We start from the raw sequence: 25,283 nt of genomic DNA on the forward strand, positions 1-25,283 counted from the left end.
ACTACACAAGAAATGCAGCTCTACACACTCCAGACAGCAAAACATTTTATATATATATTTTTTATTTCTATTTTTCAATATGCAGACAGAGTTCAATCAAGTTAATGTACAAAAAAAAAGACTAAGAAACACCAGGATGACATTTCTCCCTCCTTCTCCTTCCTCACATAGGGAATAACAAGAGGCAGAGCTTTTTGGACGGAATATTAACAGGAATCAGACATAACGAGGGACACATTCACGGAAGTTGGTTTACCGGTGGTTTTGTCAATGCTCCTCTGGGTGGCCTGTAGTGGTAATGATTCATGGCCGACCACACAGGTGTAGGATTTTCCAGAGTTCCAGGTCTCAATGCTTGGTATAGTCAATGTGCTATATAAGAAGTAGGATTTCTTGCCAGAAGAATATGGCTCCAGCATAGGTTTAGTGGTCATCACATATCTATCTTCTACCTGATCGCTGCTTGTCCACTTGATAAGTATGTCTGCTGGATAGAAATGCTTAACCACACATGTCAATGTGACAGATTCTTTTCTATTTAGCTCATCTTGGTGTGGTGGGTAAAGTAAAACTGTAGGTGTCTGAGGTTCCTGGCCTACAAGCAAAATAAACAAATATATTGATTATTTAGGCTGTATTATCAATGTACCATAATTTCATATTAGAAATATGTTCTTGTCAAAGTTTGTTTTTTATTTATGAAGTAAGATATATCGGAGGTTATGAAATATGAAAATATAAGGCTGAGCAATGAACTAATTCTGATTAAAATATGACTAAAATATGAAAATATTAGCTGCATACAGGGAAAAAAAATCTATTATACTTTGGAGATATTCTCTAAAAGCATTACTTCTATGGTAGAATATGATGTCTCGGGTAAACCATGCATCAGAGCATAAAGTCCCTATAGACCCACAGAGACTTTACATGCCACCATATAGTGTATTTGACATGTAACGATAAAATGTGTACAAACACTTAAAGGGGCTGTCCAGTATTATAAAAACATGGGCTGGAAACAAAGCCACAACTGCATATGGGTTGTGCCTGGTATTGCAGATCAGTCTTTTTGGAGTAAAAGGATTGTTGTCATGAGTGATATTCAGGGGGGCACCACTCCGTTACCTCCTGGTTTCCTCCTTACCTTTGGGGAGATGGGATGGTGCCTTCCTGAATGATTGACATGATCGTTCAGACCAGCAGCATAGTTGCACGGCCTAAATTGTGTGCTCTCCCATGCTGCAAGCAGGAGCAGCTTTGCCTCTGTAGCGCTGGAGCAGTTTATGGGCACTGGAGCTCACCGGATCCAGCAATCTGGCTAGCTTCAGAACAGCGCTTGCACGCTTTATAGCTAAACGTCTGCAAGTGCACACTCCTAGAAAACCAGCCACCTCTGATAGAATGCAGAAGTGGCCAGTAACCTAGGCAATGTGCCATAAGCTATGAAATATAAAATCCCTCTCTTATTTTTAATAAGAAGTAAATTGCAAAATTGCTTATTTTTAAAAGCTATTCACAATTTCACCCATTTATGAGAAGAAACCCCCTTTAAAAGGGCTAAGCTGCAACACCACACACATCCTGCGGACTGCTGTGGCGCTCTTTTTAGTAGAAAGCAGCCATGTTTTTCTGAGCCTGGAAAAACCTTTAAGAATAATACAAATAGAATAATTTAAACATTTCTTTAATACTTTTGGACTGCAGGATACAAGACACAGTCATTGTGTCATGGTAAAGCTTACCATTATCTTTCGCCAGGGTTATTTTCTTTGGAGAAATAAGATCAGGATGTTTCACTGTGCACTCAAATGTCTTTGTAAGCCAGTCATCAGCACTCACTGTAGCTGTGGCTCTTATTGAATATCCGCCATCTTTGTAGACAGGGTTATCTAAAATGGTTTCAAGCTTGATATCAGAGCCCAATTCATACCAGGAGACATCTAATCCTTCCACACTCATCATGTTGGAGATTACACAGGTGAGTGCCTTCTTATTTAGAAAGATGCTCTCAAAAGATGGAGGAACAACATCAACTTGGATAACTCCCAGCTCTGATGATGATTCTGCAAGAGAAAGGACGTTTCTTACAATAAAAGAAGTTTAGAAATTTATTTTACCAATGATAAAGTGCTGAGATTTTCACTATCTACTGCGGTGAACTATAACAATTTACAGACGAATGGTCGTTGCAAACACTTTGAAAATAATAAATTGTCATTTAACTTACCACAAGCTTGGGACTTGCTCACATTCCTAATTTCAAAGAAGCCAGATGCAGAATGTTCTACTACACATGAGAAAACGGTGTCTTCATTCCAGTCCTTCTTAGATATTGTCATAAATGAGATTAAGACAAATTTTCCATCAGCATTTGTATTGGCTTTATCTGTCATGGTGTTGAGCGTGGTCTCCATGTGGTTTTTCAGCCATTTGACTTTGATATTATTAGGGTAGTAATTACTCATGATACACACAATTGTGCCATTATCATTTATATAGAGGTCTTCTTTTACAGGAGCAGCTATGGTCACTACTGGTCTTAGGGCTTGACTTGGTGCTGAAATCAACAGATTTGGTACATTTGTCAATGCAAGTTCACTCACGTTATCACACTTTCCATTAAAACATGTTAAGGAGTTTGGCAAACAGTGAAATAATGTTTTTTAACCATTGATTGATGAAAAATAATAATCAGAGGCATATTCACCTTCCATCACTCCAGAAGATTCAATGCAGACCACTCCTGAGGTCTTCGACAACCCCAGAAGCAATGGCTGCCCCATTTGGTAGGCCCAGAACCGCTGTAACCTGGGATTGGCTGCAGAGCTCAGGTGAGTAGAAGCGATTCTTTACCGATGACAGGCTCTTCTAGTCATTTGACCACCACAGCCAATTAGAGGCTACAACGGTGCTGGACTGCCAAATGGGGCAGACACCTCTTCCAGAGCCGGACAAGACCTTCGAAGTGGCCTGGCCACAAAGGTGCTGGAAGGTGTGTGTGCTTCAGTTTATTATTTTTGATCAATCCAATACTATTATACCATTGCACAACAACTTTGAGATAATGCCCATCAAGAGAGCTATAATATCGATGTGATGTTTTCTTCACACAAAGCAAAAGCCATGAATGTCATGTGTTTTTCTATTACAAGTTTTTGGGTTGCATTTTTCTCTCTTGCACTTGCGTTTCTTTTCCTATAGAGAAGCCTATGGTAACATACCATGTCTAAGATATGTGCAATTGAAAATGATAATGGCAAGGACCGAAAAACAAAGAAGCACAGCACAAAGAAACACTGCCTTTTTGTAAAAACATTGTCCCGATTTATCAAAGCAGTTATGCCAGAATTCAGCTGTAAATTGCTTTGAAAAGTCACAAAATTTTTGTGCAACATAGAGATAAACAAAAATTTTGCCAGTTTTCTCATTTCACAAAGGAGAGACGGGTGTGATGGTGACATGACACTACAGCTTGTCTACTTACTAACAAGCTTTAGCGTTCCTTAAGCCAGAAATCTTACTCCAATTTGCCCCCTCAAAGACTGGCATGAATAACATCGGTCTTGATGAATCGGGGCCGTTTTGTGTGAAATCACCTCTATACTCAAGTTTAATCATTTAATGGATCTTGAAAATGAAGAATTTTTCAACTAAAATTACTTTGAAACACTTTTATTTTAAACTAAATTATCTGCCCAGGTAGGAGCTTCAAATTAAGGGGCGCACATCAGTTTTTTGGTTTGAGGGAAACCAAGGAAATAGGTGGGATGTGAGGCAAGCAAGGGGGAAGGGGAGAAGTGAATATAATGAGGGTGGAGAGGGGGGTGGGGATAGTACAGTTAGATCGTTAAAGAATAGGATGCTAAATAACCCCAAAGTTTTATCTTGCATGCTGACCAACGCAAGAAGCCTGACCAATAAGGCGGATGAGCTGCAGGCGCTTATATCGGAGGAGAGGTATGACATCGTAGGTATAACAGAGACTTGGCTAGACGATAGCTACGACTGGGCGGTAAATTTATTAGATTATAGTTTATTTAGAAGGGACCGGAAACAGGAGAAAGGCGGAGGAGTCTGCTTATATGTAAAGTCATGTCTTAAACCCAGACTAAGGGAAGATATAGGAGAGGGAGAAGAGGGGGTCGAGTCCATGTGGGTAGAGATAGAGGGAGCTAAAAATAATAATAAAATATTACTGGGGGTCTGCTATAAGCCACCAAATATAACAGAGGAGAATGAGAATCTGCTTTTAGGAAAAATAGACAAAGTAGCAAAACATAATGAAGTGATTGTAATGGGGGATTTCAACTACCCGGATATTGACTGGGAAACAGAAACCTGTAGATCTCAGAAAGGTAAAAGGTTCTTGACAAATATTAAGGATAATTATCTCTCCCAACTAGTGCAGGAACCAACGAGAGGGAAGGCCGTGTTGGACTTAATATTGACTAATAGGCCTGATAGAATAACTGAGGTACAGATAGGGGGGCACCTAGGTAATAGCGACCATAATATTATCGACTTCAAAATGCCCTTCAGTAGGGTTATCAATAAGGGAACAACAAAAACATTAAACTTTAGGAGGGCGAAGTTTGATCAGCTGAAAGAAAGCCTTCAACTTATTGACTGGGACAAAGTTCTTAATCAAAGGAATACGAATAGTAAATGGGAAACCTTCAAAAGAATTCTGAATACTCAGTGCGAGAGGTATATACCGTATGGGAATAAAAGGGCCAGAAATAAGAGGAAACCAATATGGTTGAACAAGAACGTAAAAGGGGCGTTAAATAGCAAAAAAGAGGCATTCAAGAGATTAAAACAGGAAAACAGTAAGGAGGCACTAATGTGTTACAAGGATAAAACGAGAACCTGTAAAAAACAAATTAAAATAGCGAAGGAGGAAACAGAGAGACGTATTGCTAGGGAAAGTAGATCAAATCCCAAACTGTTCTTTACGTATATAAATAGTAAAAGGATTAAATCGGATAATATTGGACCGATAAAAAGTGAGGAAGGCAAAATCATAGAGAAAGATGAGGATAAAGCTAATCTATTAAATAATTTTTTTTCGACAACTTTCACAAAGGAAATCGAACTAACAGGAGAAATGAGAAGTGACAAACTTAATCCTCCACTAAGTATGACAAATCTAACCCAAGCTGGGGTACAGAAACGCCTCAGTAACATTAAAATAAACAAATCACCAGGACCTGATGGCATACACCCACGGGTACTAAGGGAACTAAGTAATGTGATAGACAGACCGTTATATCTTATATTTAAGGACTCTGTTGAGACTGGGTCTGTGCCACTTGATTGGCGACAGGCGAATGTAGTGCCAATATTCAAAAAGGGAGCGAAAAGTGACGCCGGAAACTATCAGCCGGTGAGTCTGACGTCCGTTGTGGGCAAAATTTTTGAAAGCTTCATTAAAGAGGCAATTACGGAGCATCTTGATGCTAATAATCTTTTAATCCCGAACCAACATGGATTCATGAGGAATCGCTCCTGCCAAACAAACCTGATTGACTTCTACGAGGAGGTTAGCTCTCGATTAGATCAGGGGGAACCAGTGGATGTCGTGTATCTCGACTTCTCAAAAGCGTTCGATAGCGTGCCACATAATAGGTTGGTATACAAAATGAGAATGATGGGGCTGGGGGAAAATGTCTGCAAGTGGGTAGCTAACTGGCTAAAGGAGAGAAGGCAGAGGGTGGTTATAAATGGAATATACTCAGATTGGGTAAGCGTCACTAGTGGGGTACCACAGGGGTCTGTACTAGGCCCAATGTTGTTTAATATCTTTATTAACTACATAGTCAACGGGATAAATAGTAAAATATCAATATTTGCAGATGACACAAAGTTATGTAAAACAATTAATACAAAAGAGGACAGTGCAGACCTACAGAGGGATTTGGATAAGCTGGGTAGGTGGAGCATTAAATGGCAAATGAGGTTTAACGAGGAGAAATGTAAGGTCATACATATGGGAAGGAAAAATGGAAGTCACCAGTACTCACTGAATGGGAAATCATTGGGGAATTCAGAGATGGAGAAGGACTTGGGCATCTTGATTGATAGCAAACTAAATTGGAGTGCCCAAAGTCAGGCCGCTGCTGTAAGGGCAAACGGGGTAATGGGATGTATCAGAAGAGGTATAGCTGCAAAGGATGAGAACGTTGTTCTTCCACTGTACAAAGCACTGGTCAGACCACACTTGGAATACTGTGCTCAGTTATGGGCCCCAATATATAGAAAGGATATAAATGAGCTTGAAAAGGTACAAAGGAGGGCAACAAAATTAATAAAGGGAATGGAGGGACTGCAATACTCAGAGAGGTTGGCAAAACTAGGACTATTCAGCCTGGAAAAGAGAAGGTTGAGGGGGGACATAATAAATGTGTACAAATATGTTAGGGGACAGTATAGAGATCTTGCCCGAGATTTGTTCAAAAGGAGGGATATTACGGTAACAAGAGGGCACTCACTAAGACTGGAAGAGAAAAGGTTTCAGCACCAGCATAGGAAGGGGTTCTTTACGGTAAGAGCAGTGAGAATATGGAATTCACTGAGTGAGGAGACGGTAATGTCAGATTCACTACACCAGTTCAAGCAGGGACTGGATGCATTTCTAGATACCAGGCAGATTTCAGCATATACTTAAAAATAAAATAAAATAGTAGGTTGATACAGGGATTTATTCTGACTGCTGGTTTCAGAGTCGGGAGGGAATTTTTCCTCAGGTGAAGATTGGCCACATCATTTGGGGTTTTTGCCCTCCTCTGGATCAACTTTAGCAATTACAGAACTAACAGGTCGAACTTGATGGACGCAAGTCTTTATTCGGCTTTACAAACTATGTTACTATGTTATTATCATCAGCTGTAGAAGTTCAAGGTCAAAGTAAGATATTAAGTTTATGTGGCGCAATGGCTGGTGCCCCTGCATGGTGTCCCCTTCTCCATGCATGCAGGGACACCGGCTTACTCACCACCACGTAAGTTAGCGTGGTCCCCGGCGTGCTTCCTGTTGGTGTGCGCTCCGCAGCTCCCTGCAGCGCGCCTAGTGCGCGCTCTCCACTTAAAGTGACACCATGAGCATTTTGTTAAATGCACTCAGCCTGTTGCTGAGAGGCATTTAGCATAATGTGTACACCTGCAAATTGGCTCCCAGCCAATAGTGGAGAGGCATCTAGTATAAAAGACTCCCTCTCCCTTAGGGAGTCGCCAAGCAACGAGTTGAGTCATTAGGTAGTTGGTGTTCTACCAGCGCAGTTGTGAGGTCCCCTGGTCCCGGTGTGGCCAGTGTCCTGAACCCGAATCCCTAGTCCTGGTGCGGCTAGTGTCCTGAGCCAGAATCCCTGGTCACAGTGCGGTCAGTGTCCTGAACCTGAATCCCTGGTCCCAGTGTGGCCCGGGCCTGAACATTGTCCCCTGGTCCTGCTGTGGCCAGTCCCGTTTCCGAAGTCCCCAGGTCCCGGTGTGGCCAGTCCTGTTCCTGAAGTCCACTGGTCCCAGTGCGGCCAATGCAGGAATGTTGTCACCTGGTCCTGGAGTGGCCAGTCCGGAATCTGAAGTCCCCTGGTCCCAGTGCGCCATTCCTGTTCCCGAAGTCCCCTGCTCCCAGTGCGGACAGTGCCTAAACATTGTCCCCCGTTCCAAGTGTGGACAGTCCCTGTTCCAGTATCCTAGACTGGTGTGTCTGAACATAGCCCTAGTCCGTGTCAGCGAACCTGACCCCCATGGGTCAACAGATGCAGTACCGGGTTATGCCTAGGAGTGGTACCTGGCGGCTACTTGTAGCCAAGTCTGTCTCCACCATGAGGAGCTCCAGTGAATACCTTGAAGCCGCTTAGCTACTTCCCTTCCTAGGCCCTGTGGCACAATAGGTCCACAAATCCACGTGTGCCACCTTTGGGCGTAACAGTTTATATGTATGATATACGATGCATTATACGTCTGCAAACTAGATTGGATGCCATAGAAGCAAAGCTACTAAGGTGAGTAACACAATGTAGCAGTAGCTTAGCTGGGGTTGGAATACTAAACCTCTATTTCTACTGCTCTCAACTACTACATCCCACTATTGCTAACTGGCATTACACTCAAAAGACTTTTTATAGTCATTAAAGATGCCATTTTGTGTATTCCAAGGCATTGCACATAGTGACAGAAATTTCTATCAAGGGTGACTCAAAATGGCCTCCTCGGAAAACCAACCCAATGTTCATACTCCCTTTAACAGAAATACTTACTTAATACTCATCAATAGTAACTAAATCTGACGACCATTTAACACTCTTACCTTTATTCCCAATTTTCAAAACTTTGGAGTTTAATGAATGCTTTGCCATGCAGTAATATGAATCACGGTTATTCCAGCTTTCACCCGTCAATTGGATTTGTGAGCTGGCTGCATAGGTACCACTGGTTTGCAGCATTGATTTGTACGTCTTCAAGCCATTGGTAAAGCTGTTATTGGACTTATCGAACCAGCTGAAGTTAAGTGTATCTGGAAGGAAATCTCTGGCCAAACAACCAATGGTGACGGTAGATTCCTGAGACGTGACGCAAGAAATGAGTGGAAAGAGAGATGGTGGCTGCTCTATGGCTGAGAACACAAGCAAAAGGTGGAAGGAATGAATTCTTGGTTAGGAGGTGAAGTTTGCCAAAAGCTAAAAGGAGAATGTTAGAAATTAACTTCAGTTCATGTTAGTTGTAAATAAGGAGTTATAACCACAAGTTAGTGATAAGGATGGAACTACAACGCCATGGATAGGTTAGGACGAGTAGTAAGAACACAACCTATAGATACTGTAAATGTCACATAGGAAAAACACTCTATTCTATAGAACTATGTTAATTACAATGCTGAAATGTGGATGATTTTATAACTTCTCAGAATAGGTTGTACCAATCATTATATCACTGTACCGACAACACAAGTTAATGTCATGTTTTCGCAAAAGTTATTTTTTACATTACGCTAAGTCGTGGTGAGCCATGCAAAGTTGTGCCTGTATTATTAGCAGGCTATTTCTTTTATCTAGTGATTACATTATTACAGAATTTTAATTCAATTAACTATTCGGCCTACAAGGCTTGATAGTGTCCAATTGCATTCCTGTGTTCATACCTAATAAATCTGCAAACAAATGCTATCACCTCACTAGTCATTTTCCACCTCGATGCCTCAACCCATGGATCAGAGGTCAGGAACCTCAGTTCTCCACAGAGGGGCAATATCTCTATTGTAGTTCACTACTAAAAATCTCCAGAAAGCCGATAATTGGACCTTAGATTTCTATGGTCTACAATCTTGTACATTGTAACAACTCATAAAATATCACTAATATACATTCTTTCTAATCTTACACAGTTTGCCATCTGTTTTATACAGAATATTGAACTACAGGTTAGCTATTTATGTGTCCATATTCTTCTGAGCTTTACCTCTTATTACAATGTGTAATACATGTATGTGCACATACAGTACATAAGATGACACTACAACCTACATCCTACAATAACTGCCTTGATAAGTGTCTGCTACTGTATATAGTCATAAATATGCATTCCGCTCAATTACATAGGCTAAGATTCTAGCACTGCCGGATGCTGAATGTCATTTTTGTAGAGTATTTCATTAATACCTAGAGTTTGTAACCTGCTGTAATGTATTACTACTAATTCCTAACCAGCTGTGTAGTGTTCACGATCCAATGAGAGACACCCATAGTATATTTAGTCCATCAGTCTGCATTACTTTATGGATCACTGCACTGCTCCTGTTTAGCTATACTATAATCCCTGCTATCCCTAGAGATTGCATTCATTCCGTTCATCCTGTATTCTATCTGCTCAACCATACTAATTTTTTCTGGGCACCGAACCCCATGTGATTTCTGCTATACTTTACCCTGAGCTATATTGAGCCAGCTATCTGTTCTGCAGAGCTATATTGGAACAGCTCCATTCCTCTGCCATGCTGTGTACCTGCTATTCTTTATTCTAAGCTATGCTTTACACGCTATGCTTTCTGCTATATTGTACCTGTTATGCTTTCTTCTATGCTGCACAATACACGCTATACTTTCTGCTATATTGTACCTGTTATGCTTTCTTCTGTGCTGCACCATACACGCTATGCTTTCTGCTATATTGTACCTGTTATGCTTTCTTCTGTGCTGCACAATACACGCTATGATTTCTCCTATATTGTACCTGTTATACTTTCTTCTGTGCTGCACCATACAAGCTATGCTTTCTGCTATATTGTACCTGTTATGCTTTCTTCTATGCTGCACCATACACGCTATGCTTTCTGCTATATTGTACCTGTTATGCTTTCTTCTATGCTGCACCATACACGCTATGCTTTCTGCTATATTGTACCTGTTATGCTTTCTTCTATGCTGCACCATACACGCTATGCTTTCTGCTATATTGTACCTGTTATGCTTTCTTCTATGCTGCACCATACACGCTATGCTTTCTGCTATATTGTACCTGTTATGCTTTCTTCTATGCTGCACCATACACGCTATGCTTTCTGCTATATTGTACCTGTTATGCTTTCTTCTATGCTGCACCATGCACGCTATGCTTTCTGCTATATTGTACCTGTTATGCTTTCTTCTATGCTGCACCATACACGCTATGCTTTCTGCTATATTGTACCTGTTATGCTTTCTTCTGTGCTGCACCATACACGCTATGCTTTCTGCTATATTGTACCTGTTATGCTTTCTTCTGTGCTGCACCATACACGCTATGCTTTCTGCTATATTGTACCTGTTACGCTTTCTTCTGTGCTGCACCATACACGCTATGCTTTCTGCTATATTGTACCTGTTACGCTTTCTTCTGTGCTGCACCATACACGCTATGCTTTCTGCTATATTGTACCTGTTACGCTTTCTTCTGTGCTGCACCATACACGCTATGCTTTCTGCTATATTGTACCTGTTACGCTTTCTTCTGTGCTGCACCATACACGCTATGCTTTCTGCTATATTGTACCTGTTACGCTTTCTTCTGTGCTGCACCATACACGCTATGCTTTCTGCTATATTGCACCTGTTATGCTTTCTTCTGTGCTGCACCATACACGCTATGCTTTCTGCTATATTGCACCTGTTATGCTTTCTTCTATGCTGCACCATACACGCTATGCTTTCTGCTATATTGTACCTGTTATGCTTTCTTCTGTGCTGCACCATTCACGCTATGCTTTCTGCTATATTGTACCTGTTATGCTTTCTATGCTGCACCATTCACGCTATGCTTTCTGCTATACTGTATCTGCTCTGTTTTCTTGTATACTGTCCTGTAAACACTATGATTTCTGCTATTCTGTACTTTACCTGTTTTGCTTTCTTGTAAGATGTACTGCATAACCGATCATTTCTGCTATTTTGGCTATTCTGTGCCTACAATGAATTCGTCTAAGATATGCTGTCTTTTGTTGAGCTAGATTGTGGCTGGTTTACCTATGTATATACAGTGTATATATATTAAAATAAATAGCATTTCATAAAGTACAGGAATATTTAAATGATAAAATAATACATATGTATTTATATAAAACACATATTTAAGGTTAATTTAATACATCCTAATTTATAAACAATGTTTTTTTTGTAATTAAGCTATTGAATATTAAATCAGAAAATTGCTATGACTGTTTTAATGTTCTATTACTTTTTAAAAAAAGATTGACAAGTAGGCATTTAGGAAAATTAGTCAGCTGAAAATAAAATCTATGGTGGCATTGTTTTTCTCGATCTCATACCCAATTTTAAATACTGAAACTAGATGAAACCACATCTGGAGGCTTCGGATACCACCCAGATCACCTGCTAGTTCCCTTCCTCATTTTATGGAACAGAAATTAAAGATAATAATTTTATCTCAATATTAAAAATTCAAGTTTGGAAGAAATATATTTTTCAATACTAGATTATGTATTATTAAATTAGCATATTATTTCAGATCAGTAAATTAGTCTATATGCTCTTACGTTACAAGTTTTATTATAATTATTTGAGTTGTAATAGTATATAAATTATCTAAAACATATTAAATAGGATAATTCTATTGATCTGAAATAATCATATAAGGCCATGAGAACTAAACTACATAACTCATAAAAAAAAATAATTTTGTTTTATTTAAATTCCTGGAAAAAACATATATTAAATGTTTATTTTTTTACATTTATTATTACAAATTAAACTAAATCATAAGTTTATCCCCAGTTTATATATTTGTCTTAAATTATATATCATACATTTTCAGTGACTAAATGGTAAAACCATGATCAATATAGGCATGCCATGCAAAATAAAACATAGTTTTAAGTGAAAAGTTAATATTTTACAGTATAAATAATTACAACATAGACTTATTTATGTGATTATAGAAAAAATAGAATTCTTAAAAATATTCCATAAAAAAACAGTTCTCTTACCTGATGTTCACCGTGACCATGATGCCTTGTCCATTGTAGCCATAGTATAGTAGCACAATAAAACTCTAAACTCATTTTATACACAATTCTATCTACTATGCACATGTTTACATTACTTAATTTAATTTAATTTCCTATAAGTTTTTCCTCCACAGATATTGAAAGTCTTTAGTTTTAGTTCTAGTCAGTACTTTTTCAGAATAGTTTCAATACAACATATTAAAATATAATTTTATTTATAATATAACAATTAAAATATAATTTAGTAAGTCGCTTAAAAGACGAATTACATGATTTAAAATTAAAATGATTCAAACTCTAAAATCACAGTAAGAAATTCAACACAGAATTCTACCAAAACTATCAATATTTCTCATTATGAATTTTAGTATTACATTTAAAAAAAAAAGTATTTTGTGAGATAAGAAATTAAAATTTTTACCTGATGTGATTGTGACCATTTGTCCTCGTCCCCAGATATCCAAAGCCCAGCTCAGTGTTACTATTAATTATGCCATCTTTATATTATTTCTCCCAGATACTCAAAACAGTCTAATATGATGTCATAAAAATATATCTAAGAAAAAATCTAATTTCAAACTGTAATTGGCTAAAAAGAAATAGATAAATAAGTGAACCTAGACATAATAAATAAATAAATAATTTAAACCTAATTTATTTTTTCTTACAACAAAAAAAGATAAGAGGAAAAGGGTGTTCATACCTGATGTTATGGTGACCAGGATCCCGGGACCCCACTTATCGAAGTAGTTACATTGAGACAAACCGTTCTCACTAGATGGCAAATACTGCTTGACTTACCCTTTAGTGACTACTCAGTGACTTTTACCATATCACTGCATATACCAAATCATGATGTGGAATTTTTATACTTTTATATTGCAAAGTATAATGATGTCCATAAATAATAATATACATACCTCATAACATACAATTCTACAACAAATTTCCAGTCACTGTTAACTTGTATAAATGCCTCATTTGCTTTAACTGTTAAACACAATAAAAAAACATACAATACCAGAAGAAGGAAACATAAATATTAATAAAAATTGTGGTGCCTAAAGTTACTTTAACTTAATCCCCATATGTTAAAGTTAAGATAACCCATTGTCATGCCTCTGTGTTGGGTATCCTGGGGCCAGGGACCCCTTTCACAGTCCCTAACACTAGGGGCGCCCTAGCTATCATTGTTCCCCGGACTACTTCTAATGGTGAAGCCGCCAAGGCCACATGCCTTGCTGAGCTCCTGAATCCACCCTTAGTTTGTTCCCTTCTCCAACCCAGGAAGAGGGGAGTAGTAGTGTATGGTAATACACCAAACAGCCTAACAAGGTAATACGTACAGGGATAAAGGAAAATACCAATCATAGAAATATGCTCTCACAAACAACAGAGGGAAACACCGGGAGTGAAGGAAGGGGAAAACCAAAGTAGGAGAGGGAGAGGATTTACACACAACCAAAACCTAGCAACATTCTTTAGCTAAATCCACCAAACGCCTCCTCAAATAACAAAACTCCACCAACTCTTGAACCATGGAGCATGAATCTAACTGGCAATGCCTGCCAGTGTCCAATATATATAGGAGAGGGGAGTGGTTAACACTAAACAGTAGAGAGCATCACCAAGGAAAGCTTCCAGGAGCTCACAACTGAACAGATTAACCCCTACATCGCTAGAAGAAACCGGCACCGTTTAATATGAAGGTGAAGAGCTTCTAATCAGTGCAGGAGTAGGAGAAATCAGACTGCGCGGTCTTCTGGCTTCTCTCTGTCGCAGTACACCCGTGACACCCACATAGTAAAATGTGATATTTTCTCCAAATGGCAATTTAATCTTCCTGTTTAATTAACTCCTCTTTTACATGCCATAATGCTACTTATTAGATAGGTAAGACTAACTATTTTTGACATTAACAATATCACATACATTTTGTCAGATATTAAAAAAGAGAAAAATTTGAATATTTACCAGATGTGACGGTCAAGAGAGTTCCTGGTCTCCATTTATCAAAAAAGTTGTGCACTATGACAAATCTAGCTTCTTGCTTTTATAAGAACTTTTTAAGGATAATGTTTTTTTGCAATCTGTGAAAATTGCATGTCAATCTGGCCCTGTCCCCTCTCTAACCTTTCTCACAAGGCTTTGAAATATAAGATCAGGACACAAACAAGCTTTCTTATTTTTCCTTTCTATACTGAATGAAATATTAATAGAAAAGAATAATGACAGGTCAAGTGCTTTACAAGCAATGGCACCGATTCATCAAGACTGCTATAGCAGATACACGTACTACACCAGTCTTGACAGAGTACAAGGCGCCAAATTCATTAAGAGGCACTTGCCAATAAATGAATTTGGCACATCTCATAAGTGGAGGGTGCCTCCGTGTGCTGCACCAAAAATGCTACTCTGGTCAGGGATAGGAATAACATTTCTGGCATACCAAGTGCGGTCACTTTTAATTAATTGGATGGGTGGGTGTGGCCACCCCAGGTTCCACACGATTCCTACCCAACTCAGTCCATTTACGGTGCTGATTCCAACTGGAGCGAAAACGCTCAGAATATTTTTGCGCAATCCCATGTTGTGCAAATACTTAGAGACTTTTCAAAGCTTTTACACCACTTTTCTGGAGTAAAAGCTTTGATGAACTGGCCCCATAGTGTCTATAAACAATAAAGAGGTTTTCCACTACTAATTTAACCCCCTTTCATATGTCCAATCTCTTCCTAATAATCAGTTTTCTAATATACAAAACTATAACCTTCGGCACAATATTTGCACAAGAGAAGCAATATTCTTTTGCGATTAAGTTTATTTATTCAGGTGGCCTGTGGAGTAGTAACCAACATTTCGGCTATTTTTGCCTTTGTCAAGGATATCTCTATACAATAAACAGAAAAGCATCATAATGAAACTTCATCACTGGAAATTGCAATCATATGAATGCAAGCTAATCGTGATAAAATAAAATAAATACAGTAGATTTAATGTTCTCCAAACAAATCATAAATCAAGATCATTTATATATATTTTGGTATGTATTAGTAATAGAAATGGGTCTAATAGTGAAACCACTGAATGTAAATATATCCTATAGTTGTATGTGGTAAGGACTAAAACTTGTATAAAACCAGTCCAGCCAGACCTAAAGTCCAGGGAATTGTTTTGTGCGAGGTGCGCTGCTTCAGTGGGGTGAACGCCTTTATGGATCTTTGGCAGGCAGTAGAAAGTAGCCATGATGGGAAATTTAGGGCATATGAAATCATGTTCCTATTTGCTCAGAATTCAATTGTCAAAACCACCCTTTGCCAGTCTCTCCAACTCAAGCAGGAAGTTCTTTTCTGGGTTGGTATCCACTCTCTTATAACATTCCCTGTCTTGGAACAGTCCATTGAATATCTTGTAGTAGTCTGCCTATCCATAATCACCACATTCCCCCCTTTATCAGAGGGTTTTATGGTGATCATGTGGTCTCTCTCTACAGATTACAAAGTGCCTCCATCTCTGGTTTTGTCATGTTGAATCTTTCTCCCTGTGTCTTAGTTTCACGATTTCTAAGATCTCCTGACACCAGTTTTAGGATCACATCTATTGGACTGAGGTCATTCTGGTGTGGTGGCATTTTAATACTCTTTCTTTTGAGGTCTGTGAATGGACCAAAACCTTCCAAACTAGGGACGGGATCGCTAAGATTTAACAGAACTCTGATGTCTTCCAGTAGTTCATCTGACACCCCAAGATCTGAGCAGGCCTGCTTGTTCACCCTAATATAGTGCTTGCGCCACTTTAGTTTAAGTGCAAATAAATTCAAATGTTTGAGTGCTGTAGGGCGGTAGCATGGGTAAAATAGCCCCATCTGTGTCATTCCCACAGGATGCTGTGGGTGTGTGGATGCTGCCCGGATGTGACGTTTGTGTGTCACCGCCAGGGCTGCCACTAGGAATTTCAGGGCCCCACACTGTCAAAATTTCTGAGCCCCCTTGAGACTCTGCCCAGTCCCCACCCCAGCTCCGCCTCCACCCCTTTAACCTTCCCACCGCCCACTCTTGGAAAAACTCCACTTCTGCACCAGGTCCTCACCAATCACACATTAATAGTTCCCATCGAACACCAGATCACACACATAGCCATCATCTTTTGGCCAAAACAAAAGCTTTCTTAAACCGCCACCACAACAAGTTAGACTCTTCTGGCCGGGCCCTACTCTACTCTAACCTAATAAACATTTCTTAAAAATATCCAATGCTCTTTTTAGGTATATTTTATTTAGTTTTCTTTAAGGAAATGTGTCACATACATTTTTTTTAACTAACTGTAACCAGATTGTAACAATATTTTTTATAAACTGTATTTCTGATTGTAGATTCCATCAATCATTCCCTCCCCTCCCCAACCAAAATGTATAAGCTCCGGGAGAATCCTGAGCGCGGCCACTTGATGTTGTAATTGGGCATTTGGTTTTGCAGCATCGCTCAGGATCATCCAGTAGCTTATAAATTTTGGTTGTGGGTTGGAAGGGGGGAGGGGAGGGAATGATTGCAATCACGTACTGAAATGATGGACAAATTAATGCATGGACTTAAGTTATCTACTCACACAGCCAGTGGCACTGCCACCGCCCAGTCAAGAAGAATCTAATGGTCGCCTCAGCTTGCCCACCGCTGCCACCTGCCCGCCCGCCACCACCTCAGCCAGCGATCACCGAATTAATAAATGTAAACAGGGTATATTATTGCATATATAGTCACCGACTATACACTACTAAAAATATCTTTATTGGTATTCATTAAAAACCTATAAATTCTAGAATATAAATACAAATACATCTCAAAACATGATAACTCAAAGTGATAATATAAAAAAAATTATCAAGTCGTCAAGAGTAAAGGGGGGCCACCCCATTTAGCAACTACTCGTCCCTACCTGTATGCGGAGGTTGGCACCCTCTTGAAACAAAATAGGCGCCCCCGCTCCGCAGCCACTCACCAGCTTCCCCTCAGCAGCCTCCCCTCAGCAGCATCCCCTACCAGCCTTCCTCTTATAAGCATCCCTCTCATCAGCCTTCCCTCAGCAGTATCCCTCTCATCCGCACGTAAGAGTTCCTGTCACGTCCCTGACAGGGCTTCAACTGAACTCAAAAATAACGGCTGCAGCTATTTTTAGCACACCCAGAGGCTCCACCCACTAAGCCATCCGCTTAGCAACTGCCTTGCCTCTCACTGACAACTGTGCCCAGCAGTGGCATCTTGTGGCTAATAAAAAGTACTGCAGCCCGACAAGGAATTATATCTAACCTCTAGACATGCCCTACATTTCCCCCTTACTCCACTGACTGTGCCACTGAAATTAACACCCCATAACTTGACCTAATAGCAGTTCAGAGAGCGCCTAACTATGGGGATATGTAATTCTAACTACTTCAGTCCCAGGGGAAGGTTACACCCTTCCTCACTATTACACACGCACAGCCGCTCAGTCTGTCACAGAACCTGGATGCACCCGGCCGCAGATTAAAGGTACAGCACACATTTCCACCAGCCGGGTGCATCATGTGCCGAACTGTTGTCCCTAAGAGGCCCGGTAAGCAGAAGCAAAGAAACGGGGGGACCCGGGCTGTGGGTTTTGCTTATTTTTTTCTTTTTGCTTTTGGTCACCGGGCCCCATACAGTATTAAGGGCAGTAATGCCCTGATGGCGGCCCTGGTCTCCGCTGGGTTATGCGCTCCACACACCAAAAGTGGATCGTCATTTCCGGAAGTGACGTTGCGGCTAGTACAACGCGCGGTGTTTTAAGGGTAGGACAGCATGATACTTACCAGCACTGCATGGAGGTCATAAGAGGGTGACCAGCGGTTACTCTGTGCAGAGATGGTGGGTTGATTTCCCACCAGAGAATTAAGACCCCCTGAAGAATACTCTTTTAGAGAGGAAACGCATTGGGAGCAGCGCACCTTGCACAAACTGATTCCCTGGACATAACATGGTGCTTCTTGGACTGTGTCAAAGGGCTACATCAGACCTGGATATCTGATTCTTGAGCCATACACTGGGTGAGAGTGTTCCAATCTCTTATCATTATTTTGTATATGAATATTGGACTTTATGCTCGCACCCTTTGACAGGGATTGTTTTTCTTTTTGTTTTTTTTGTTGTTTGATTAACCTGCATTAAAACATTTGATTTTGGCGCGTCAGCATATTGTACTGCCAGGGAGAATTTACCCTTGATATTGGTCAGTTCAAAAGACGTGAGAATGTTTTTATGTATAGGTACCATAAACGTGTGTGTGTCGTTTAGCACTGTCTATTTGCACTTTAGGTCCGGCTGGACTGGTTTTATACATTTTTCTAGTTCTTTTATTGTATATCTATTAAAAGCTAAGTTTTAGTCTGTGAGGGATCGGCTCTGTGGTAGAGGCTGGTTCATACACAGGATTCAGTTCGTTGGTTCAAAACAAACAGACGGTTTATTAAAAATTCATAAACCATCAGGGTTAACAAAAGTCACATAGCCTTTTCTGGGTACAAAAAGGTATAATAGCACAAAAAATGGAAAAATAACCAGTCCATATAACACACGGGCTCAGCCGTTTAAATGTCAGTCCTTTTCTCTCAGACTCCAGTAGGTCTGAGCTGCACATGCAAGGCCTCCTCACCTTGAAAAGGCACAAACACAGTGAGACAGCACCAGCTGCCTTAAATCACATTCCAAGACCTGGACTGGAGGTAAGTGAGCAGCCAATCCCACCCAGCTCTTTCAGCTGCTCGTTAAACCCGGACTATGTGTGCTGGAGCGTGCTTCTCCGGGTCCTACATCACAGAAGCTTGGCACCTCGGGGACACATACCTCCCGTCCACGACCTGTCCAGCTGCAAACTTGCATACCTCCCTTCTGCCCAAAGTCAGGGGGCTTGGCACTTTATGCCATTAGACCAGGGGTCCTCAAACTACGGCCCGCGGAGGACTTTTATCCCGCCCGCCGGGCTATGGGCGGAGGAGAGGAGAGCGGTGTCAGCGCCCACCCTTCTCCCCAGCTTGCTCAGGGCCCCGGCAGGCGGATACTTACCTCTCCCCGTGCCTCCGCAGATCCGCTGTCTTCCTGCTCTGCGCTTCCTGTGACGTCTCAGGTCAGAGGGTGCGGTGACGTCTTTACACCGCGCCCTACCAAGTGCCGTCGCAGGCAGCGCAGAGCGGGACGACGACGCCGCCGCGACGCTGGAGTCCAGACCAGAATAGAGCAGCGGCAGCAGGTGAGGAGGAGGGAGGTGAGTATTGGATTTTTTTTTTTTTTTAATGTATGGAGGCATAGGTCATTATATGGGGGGGTGACATCTTGCATGGGGCATGATATGGGGGGTGACATCCTGCATGGGGCATTATATGGGGGGGTGACATGCTGCATGGGGCATTATATGGGGGGGTGACATGCTGCATGGGGCATTATATGGGGGGGGTGACATGCATGGGGCATTATATGGGGGGGAGACAAGCTGCATGGGGCATAATATGGGGGGGTGACATGCTGCATGGGGCATAATATGGGGGGGGTGACATGCTGCATGGGGCATTATATGGGGGGGTAGCATCCAGCATGGGGCATTATAAGGGGGGAATAGCCTGCATGGGGCATTATAAGGGGTGGAACAGCCTGCATATGGCATTATAAGGGGGAAACAGCCTGCCTATTGGGAACATTTACCTGCCCATTGAGGACCTATGCTGCCTATTGGGGACATTTACCTGCCTATTGGGGACCTATGCTGCCTATTGGGGACCTATGCTGCCTATTGGGGATATTTACCTGCCTATTGGGGATATTTACCTGCCTATTGAGGACCTATGCTGCCTATTGGGGACATTTACCTGCCTATTGGGTACAGTTACCTACCTATTGAAATACCGGTTGATTTAACTTTACTTGTTCTTCATTTTAAATATTGTATTTGTTCCTGTATTGTTTTTTTTACTACAAAATAAGATATGTGCAGTGTGCATAGGAATTTGTTCATAGTTTTTTTAAAAAAACTATATTCCAGCCCTCCAATGGTCTGAGGGACAGTGAACTGGCCCCCTGTTTAAAAAGTTTGAGGACCCCTGCATTAGACAGTGGACCCTTGACAGAGCTTCAACATTGCCATGCAGTTTTCCGGGCCTATGCTCTACATGGAAGCTAAAATCCTGAAGTGCTAGGAACCACCTGGTCACTCAGGCATTGTTCCCCTTCTTAACCCCCATCCACCTCAGCGGGGCATGGTCTGACACTAGCCTGAATTTCCTGCCTAAGAGGTAGTACCTTAGAGTGTCCAGTGCCCACTTGATGGCCAAAGATTCCTTCTCCACTATGGAGTAATTATTGCAGGATGACAGCTTCCGACTTAGATACATTATGGGGTGCTTTTCCCCGTTCACCTCTTGTGATAAAACAGCGCCCAGCCCGACATCTGATTCGTCCGTCTGGACCACATACTCCTTAGAGAAATCCGGTGGCAACAGCACTGGCTGTTTACACAGGGCTAGCTTCAGTTCCTGGAAGGCCGTCTCAGCTTCTGGAAACCACTTAGCTATAGCCGACTTTGTCCCTTTAAGGAGGTCTGTCAGAGGGACAGCTATCATGGCGAAGTTAGGGATGAATCAGCGGTAGTAGCCCACGATACCCAGGAACGCCTTTCCCTGCTTCTTTGAGAGAGGTTGTGGCCAATTCTGGATCGCATCAACTTTATTTATTTGGAGGCTTTATTTCGCCTCTGCCTATGACATAGCCCAAGTATTTGGCTTCCTCCATGCCCATGGCACATTTACTTGGGTTTATGAAAAACCCCGCCTTCCATAGAGCATCAAGTATTGCCTGGACTTTGCTCAGATGGCTTCCCCAATCCTGGCTGTATATCACAAGGTCATCCAGGTAGGCCGATGAGTACATCTTGTGGGTAGCTAGGATCCGGTCCATGGCTCACTGGAAGGTAGCTGGAGCTCCTTGTAACCCAAACGGCATCCTTGTGTACTGGAAACAACCGTCTGGCATTGAGAAGGCAGTCTTCTCCTTGGTATCTTGGGACATGGGAATTTGCCTATACCCTTTTGTGAGGTCAAGGGTGGTAATGTACCTGGCCGACCCTAGCTTTTCAATCAATTCATCTACTCTGGGCATTGGGTAGGTATTGAACTTCAAGACCTTGTTGAGCTTCCTGTAGTTATTACAGAACTACCATTCCCCATCTGGTTTTGGCACCAAAACTATGAGACTGGACCTGCTACTCTTGGACTCTTCAATGACTCCTAGACTCAGCATCCGCTTCACCTCTTTCAAGATCACTTCTCTGTGGGCCTCTGGAATCTGACATTGCTCTTTCTGTGAGCAAGACAAGGCGTCCACCACCTTAACATATTACACGCTGACTTTGAACTTGGCCACCAGACAAGGAGATTCTATGGGTTCTCTGTCCTGCCACGGTTTAATCAGTTGACATGGTAAACCTAATAGGGTTTCCTCTTCCCTGGTTGGTGGATTGGTTCACTTCACCAGCTTTCTCTACCACCCCCTAGGGGCCCTGCCACTTGGGAAGCTCTCCACCATGGGCACCAACACAAGTACTCGATCCCCTGAGTTGAACTGTCTCACCCTGACTGATCTATTATACACCCTGGACTGTGCTTCCTGTGCCTTGAGGAGGTGCTCCTTCACAATACTTTTTACTCTGAGGCCTGAGACGGGGCCAAGGGGGCATCTTCTACGTCTGGAGGAAAGAAGGTTTAATCATAATCACAGATGCGGATTCTTTACTGTAAGAGCAGTGAGACTATGGAACTCTTTGCCGCATGATGTTGTAATGAGTGATTCACTACTAAAATTTAAGAAGGGCATGGATGCCTTTCTTGAAAAGTATAATATTACAGGTTATATATACTAGATTCATTGATATGGCGTTGATCCAGGGAACTAGTCTGATTGTCGTATGGAGTCAGGAAGGATTTTTTTCCCCCAATGTGGAGCTTAGTGTTTGCCACATGTTTTTTTTTGCCTTCCTCTGAATCAACATGTTAGGCTATGGGTTGAGCTAGATGGACTTAGTCTTCCTTCAACCTTAAAAACTATGTTACAATGGGCATCGCGTTGGCAATCCTTTCTTGCATCTGGGCAACATGCTCCACCACGCTTCTATAGGGTGTAGTCTCAGCTTCCCAGGACTCTTTTCCACATTCAGACGTCCTCGGGGTGTCAGCCATAGAGTGGTTAAAACAGGGAGAAGCTTGTGGAAGCTTGGGGAACTTCCCTGATGGAGAATAACAGATAGGGAAGCAGACAGTCCCGTCTCGGTCGTCCTTTTCCACTGCCTTCCTCAACATAGCCTTCAAGATTTTGTTAAACTGCTCCACCTGTCCGTCCATCTGGCGATGGTACACTGAGGTTCTGAGTTGTGAAATCTGCAGTGCCTTGCACAATTCCCTCATGACTTTCAACATGAAGGGGGTTCCTTGATCTTTCAGTATTTCCTTCGGCAGACCGATTCAAGAGAAGATATGGAGCAGCTCCCGAGAGATACACTTTATGGATGATTTCCTTAGGGGTACCGCCTCTGGGTACCGGGTAGCATAATCCAGGACCACCAATATATATTGATGTCCTAGTGCGGACTTCACCAGGGGCTCCACTAAATCCACCTCTATGCATTCGAATGGAACCTTGATGATGGTCAAAGGTACGAGGGGACTACAGAAGTGGGCCACCGGGGAGGTTATCTGGCATGTGAAGCAGGAATGACAATAGCTCATAATTTCTCTGTAACACCCTGGCCAGTAGAATCTCTGGAGGATCTGTTCCTGGGTGTTATCTGCCCCCAGGTGACCACCCAACACATGGGAATGAGCCATGTCTAACACCCTGTGTCTATAGGTCCCTGGCACTAGTAACTGCTCTATCAACTCACCTCTTGGCTTTGTTATTCTATAAAGCAGATCCCCATTCATAGCAAAATGAGGGAACCGGCTGTCAGCCCCCGGCTCCTGAGGCACTCCATTTAACTCTGTCACATTTTCAAACGCCCATTTAAGAGTTAAGTCTCTGAGTTGGGCAGTTCCAAAGTTTCCCTCGGACAGCTTCAACCTTTGGCCTAAGGGGATGCTACCTCATCCTCATCGCCAATAAGCACACACAAGGGAAACTCGTCCGCTACGGCCTGCAGCAAGCTTTCTTTACTAGCTAGAAAAGGCAAAGCAAACAGCTGTGAGCGGTTATTAATAGCTTGGAAACATTTATGGCTAATGGTCCCTTTCCCAGATTATTAATATCAGCCCCCATAAAATTACGCCGGAGCCCACGTCGTTTTTTTAAATTAATTAATTTCAAAATTAAAAAGTTTTAAAAAAAAAAACAAAACAACACACAAAGCACTGATCATATAGCAAACTGACATCTATCTATCTATCTATCTATCATGTTCCTCATCACTATCTCTATCTTTGAACATCTTTAACCCCTTTACACCCGAAGGCTGTTTGCACGTTAATGACCAGGCCAATTTTTACAATTCCGACCAGTATCACTTTATGAGGTAATAACTCTGGAACGCTTCAAAGGATCCCACTGATTCTGAGACATATTTATTCGTGACATATTGTACTTCATGATAGTGATACAATTTCTTTGATATGGCGAAATTTCTTTGAATTGATGAAAATTTTGAAAATTGTAAAATTTTTATGAATTCTTACGTCCTTAAATCAGAGAGATACTGTATGTCACACTGTAATGCACATGCCCGGGCTGAGCGGCGTGTGCGTGTGATTCCACTGGACCGTGCCGGAGAGTGAATGCCTGGAGGGGCGTAACTAGGTATTCTCCCGATCCGACCAGGGTCGCACGACGGCATACGACGTCAGTGCACCAAGGAGGAACCGAGCAGAGGGACCAGGTGCTACTCCAGGACAGACCCCGGACACGGCTGTTGACCCACACAGGGGAATACAGGAACAGACAGGTTAGGCTGGCACACAGACTGGTGGGTATAGGCAGGCACGACTGGTATGCAGGCAGGCGGGTATGCAGGCTGGGGGGTACAGGCAAGCACGGCTAGAGTGCAGACAGGGAGGCACTAGCAGGTAGGAACACAAGCGGGATAGGACCCAGTACACACTGGGACTCGGGAACAGAACCACAAATGTGGCGGACAAACACAGCAGAGTAAGGCCGCCCAGAGTGGTGAGCGAGAGCAGGGCAAGACGAGACCGCCTGGAGCGGTGAGCGAGAGTAGAGCAGGACGAGGCCGCCTGGAGCGGTGAGCGAGAGTAGAGCAGGACGAGGCCGCCTGGAGCGGTGAGCAAGAGTAGAGCAGGACGAGGCCGCCTGGAGCGGTGAGCAAGAGTAGAGCAGGACGAGGCCGCCTGGAGCGGTGAGCAAGAGTAGAGCAGGACGAGGCCGTCTGGAGCGGTGAGCAAGAGTAGTCAGAGCAGAGCGAGACTGCCGGAGCAGTGAGCAAAGGGTCAGAGCAGAGCGAGACTGCCGGAGCAGTGAGCAAAGGGTCAGAGCGGAGCGAGACTGCCGGAGCAGTGAGCAAAGGGTCAGAGCGGAGCGAGACTGCCGGAGCAGTGAGCAAAGCATCAGAGCGGAGCGAGACTGCCGGAGCAGTGAGCAAAGGGTCAGAGCGGAGCGAGACTGCCGGAGCAGTGAGCAAAGCATCAGAGCGGAGCAAGACTGCCGGAGCAGTGAGCAAAGGGTCAGAGCGGAGCAAGACAGCCGGAGCAGTGAGCAAAGGGTCAGAGCGGAGCAAGACTGCCGGAGCAG

At 42.4% G+C, this 25,283-nt stretch overlaps 1 long non-coding RNA gene and 1 gene segment (V, D, J or C); one reads left to right on the forward strand and one right to left on the reverse strand.

The window, feature by feature from the left end:
• The window catches only part of LOC141246084 (uncharacterized), a 55,023-nt gene extending 54,323 nt beyond the window's left edge, over positions 1-700 (forward strand). The window contains exon 3 of the long non-coding RNA XR_012309759.1: positions 172-700. This is a non-coding gene — a long non-coding RNA (uncharacterized lncRNA). The remainder of the gene's footprint in view (positions 1-171) is intronic.
• LOC141245835 (immunoglobulin heavy constant mu-like) lies at positions 76-17,650 on the reverse strand. The segment is given in 5 exon segments: positions 76-595; positions 1,746-2,066; positions 2,231-2,560; positions 8,311-8,616; positions 17,431-17,650. Coding segments are annotated over 4 exon segments (1,176 nt in total).
• Between the last annotated feature and the right edge of the window lie 7,633 nt (positions 17,651-25,283).

Source organism: Phyllobates terribilis, unplaced genomic scaffold, assembly GCF_046119375.1.
Source record: "Phyllobates terribilis strain yellow unplaced genomic scaffold, ASM4611937v1 Scaffold_1__5_contigs__length_1240528914, whole genome shotgun sequence".
NCBI lineage: Eukaryota > Metazoa > Chordata > Amphibia > Anura > Dendrobatidae > Phyllobates > Phyllobates terribilis.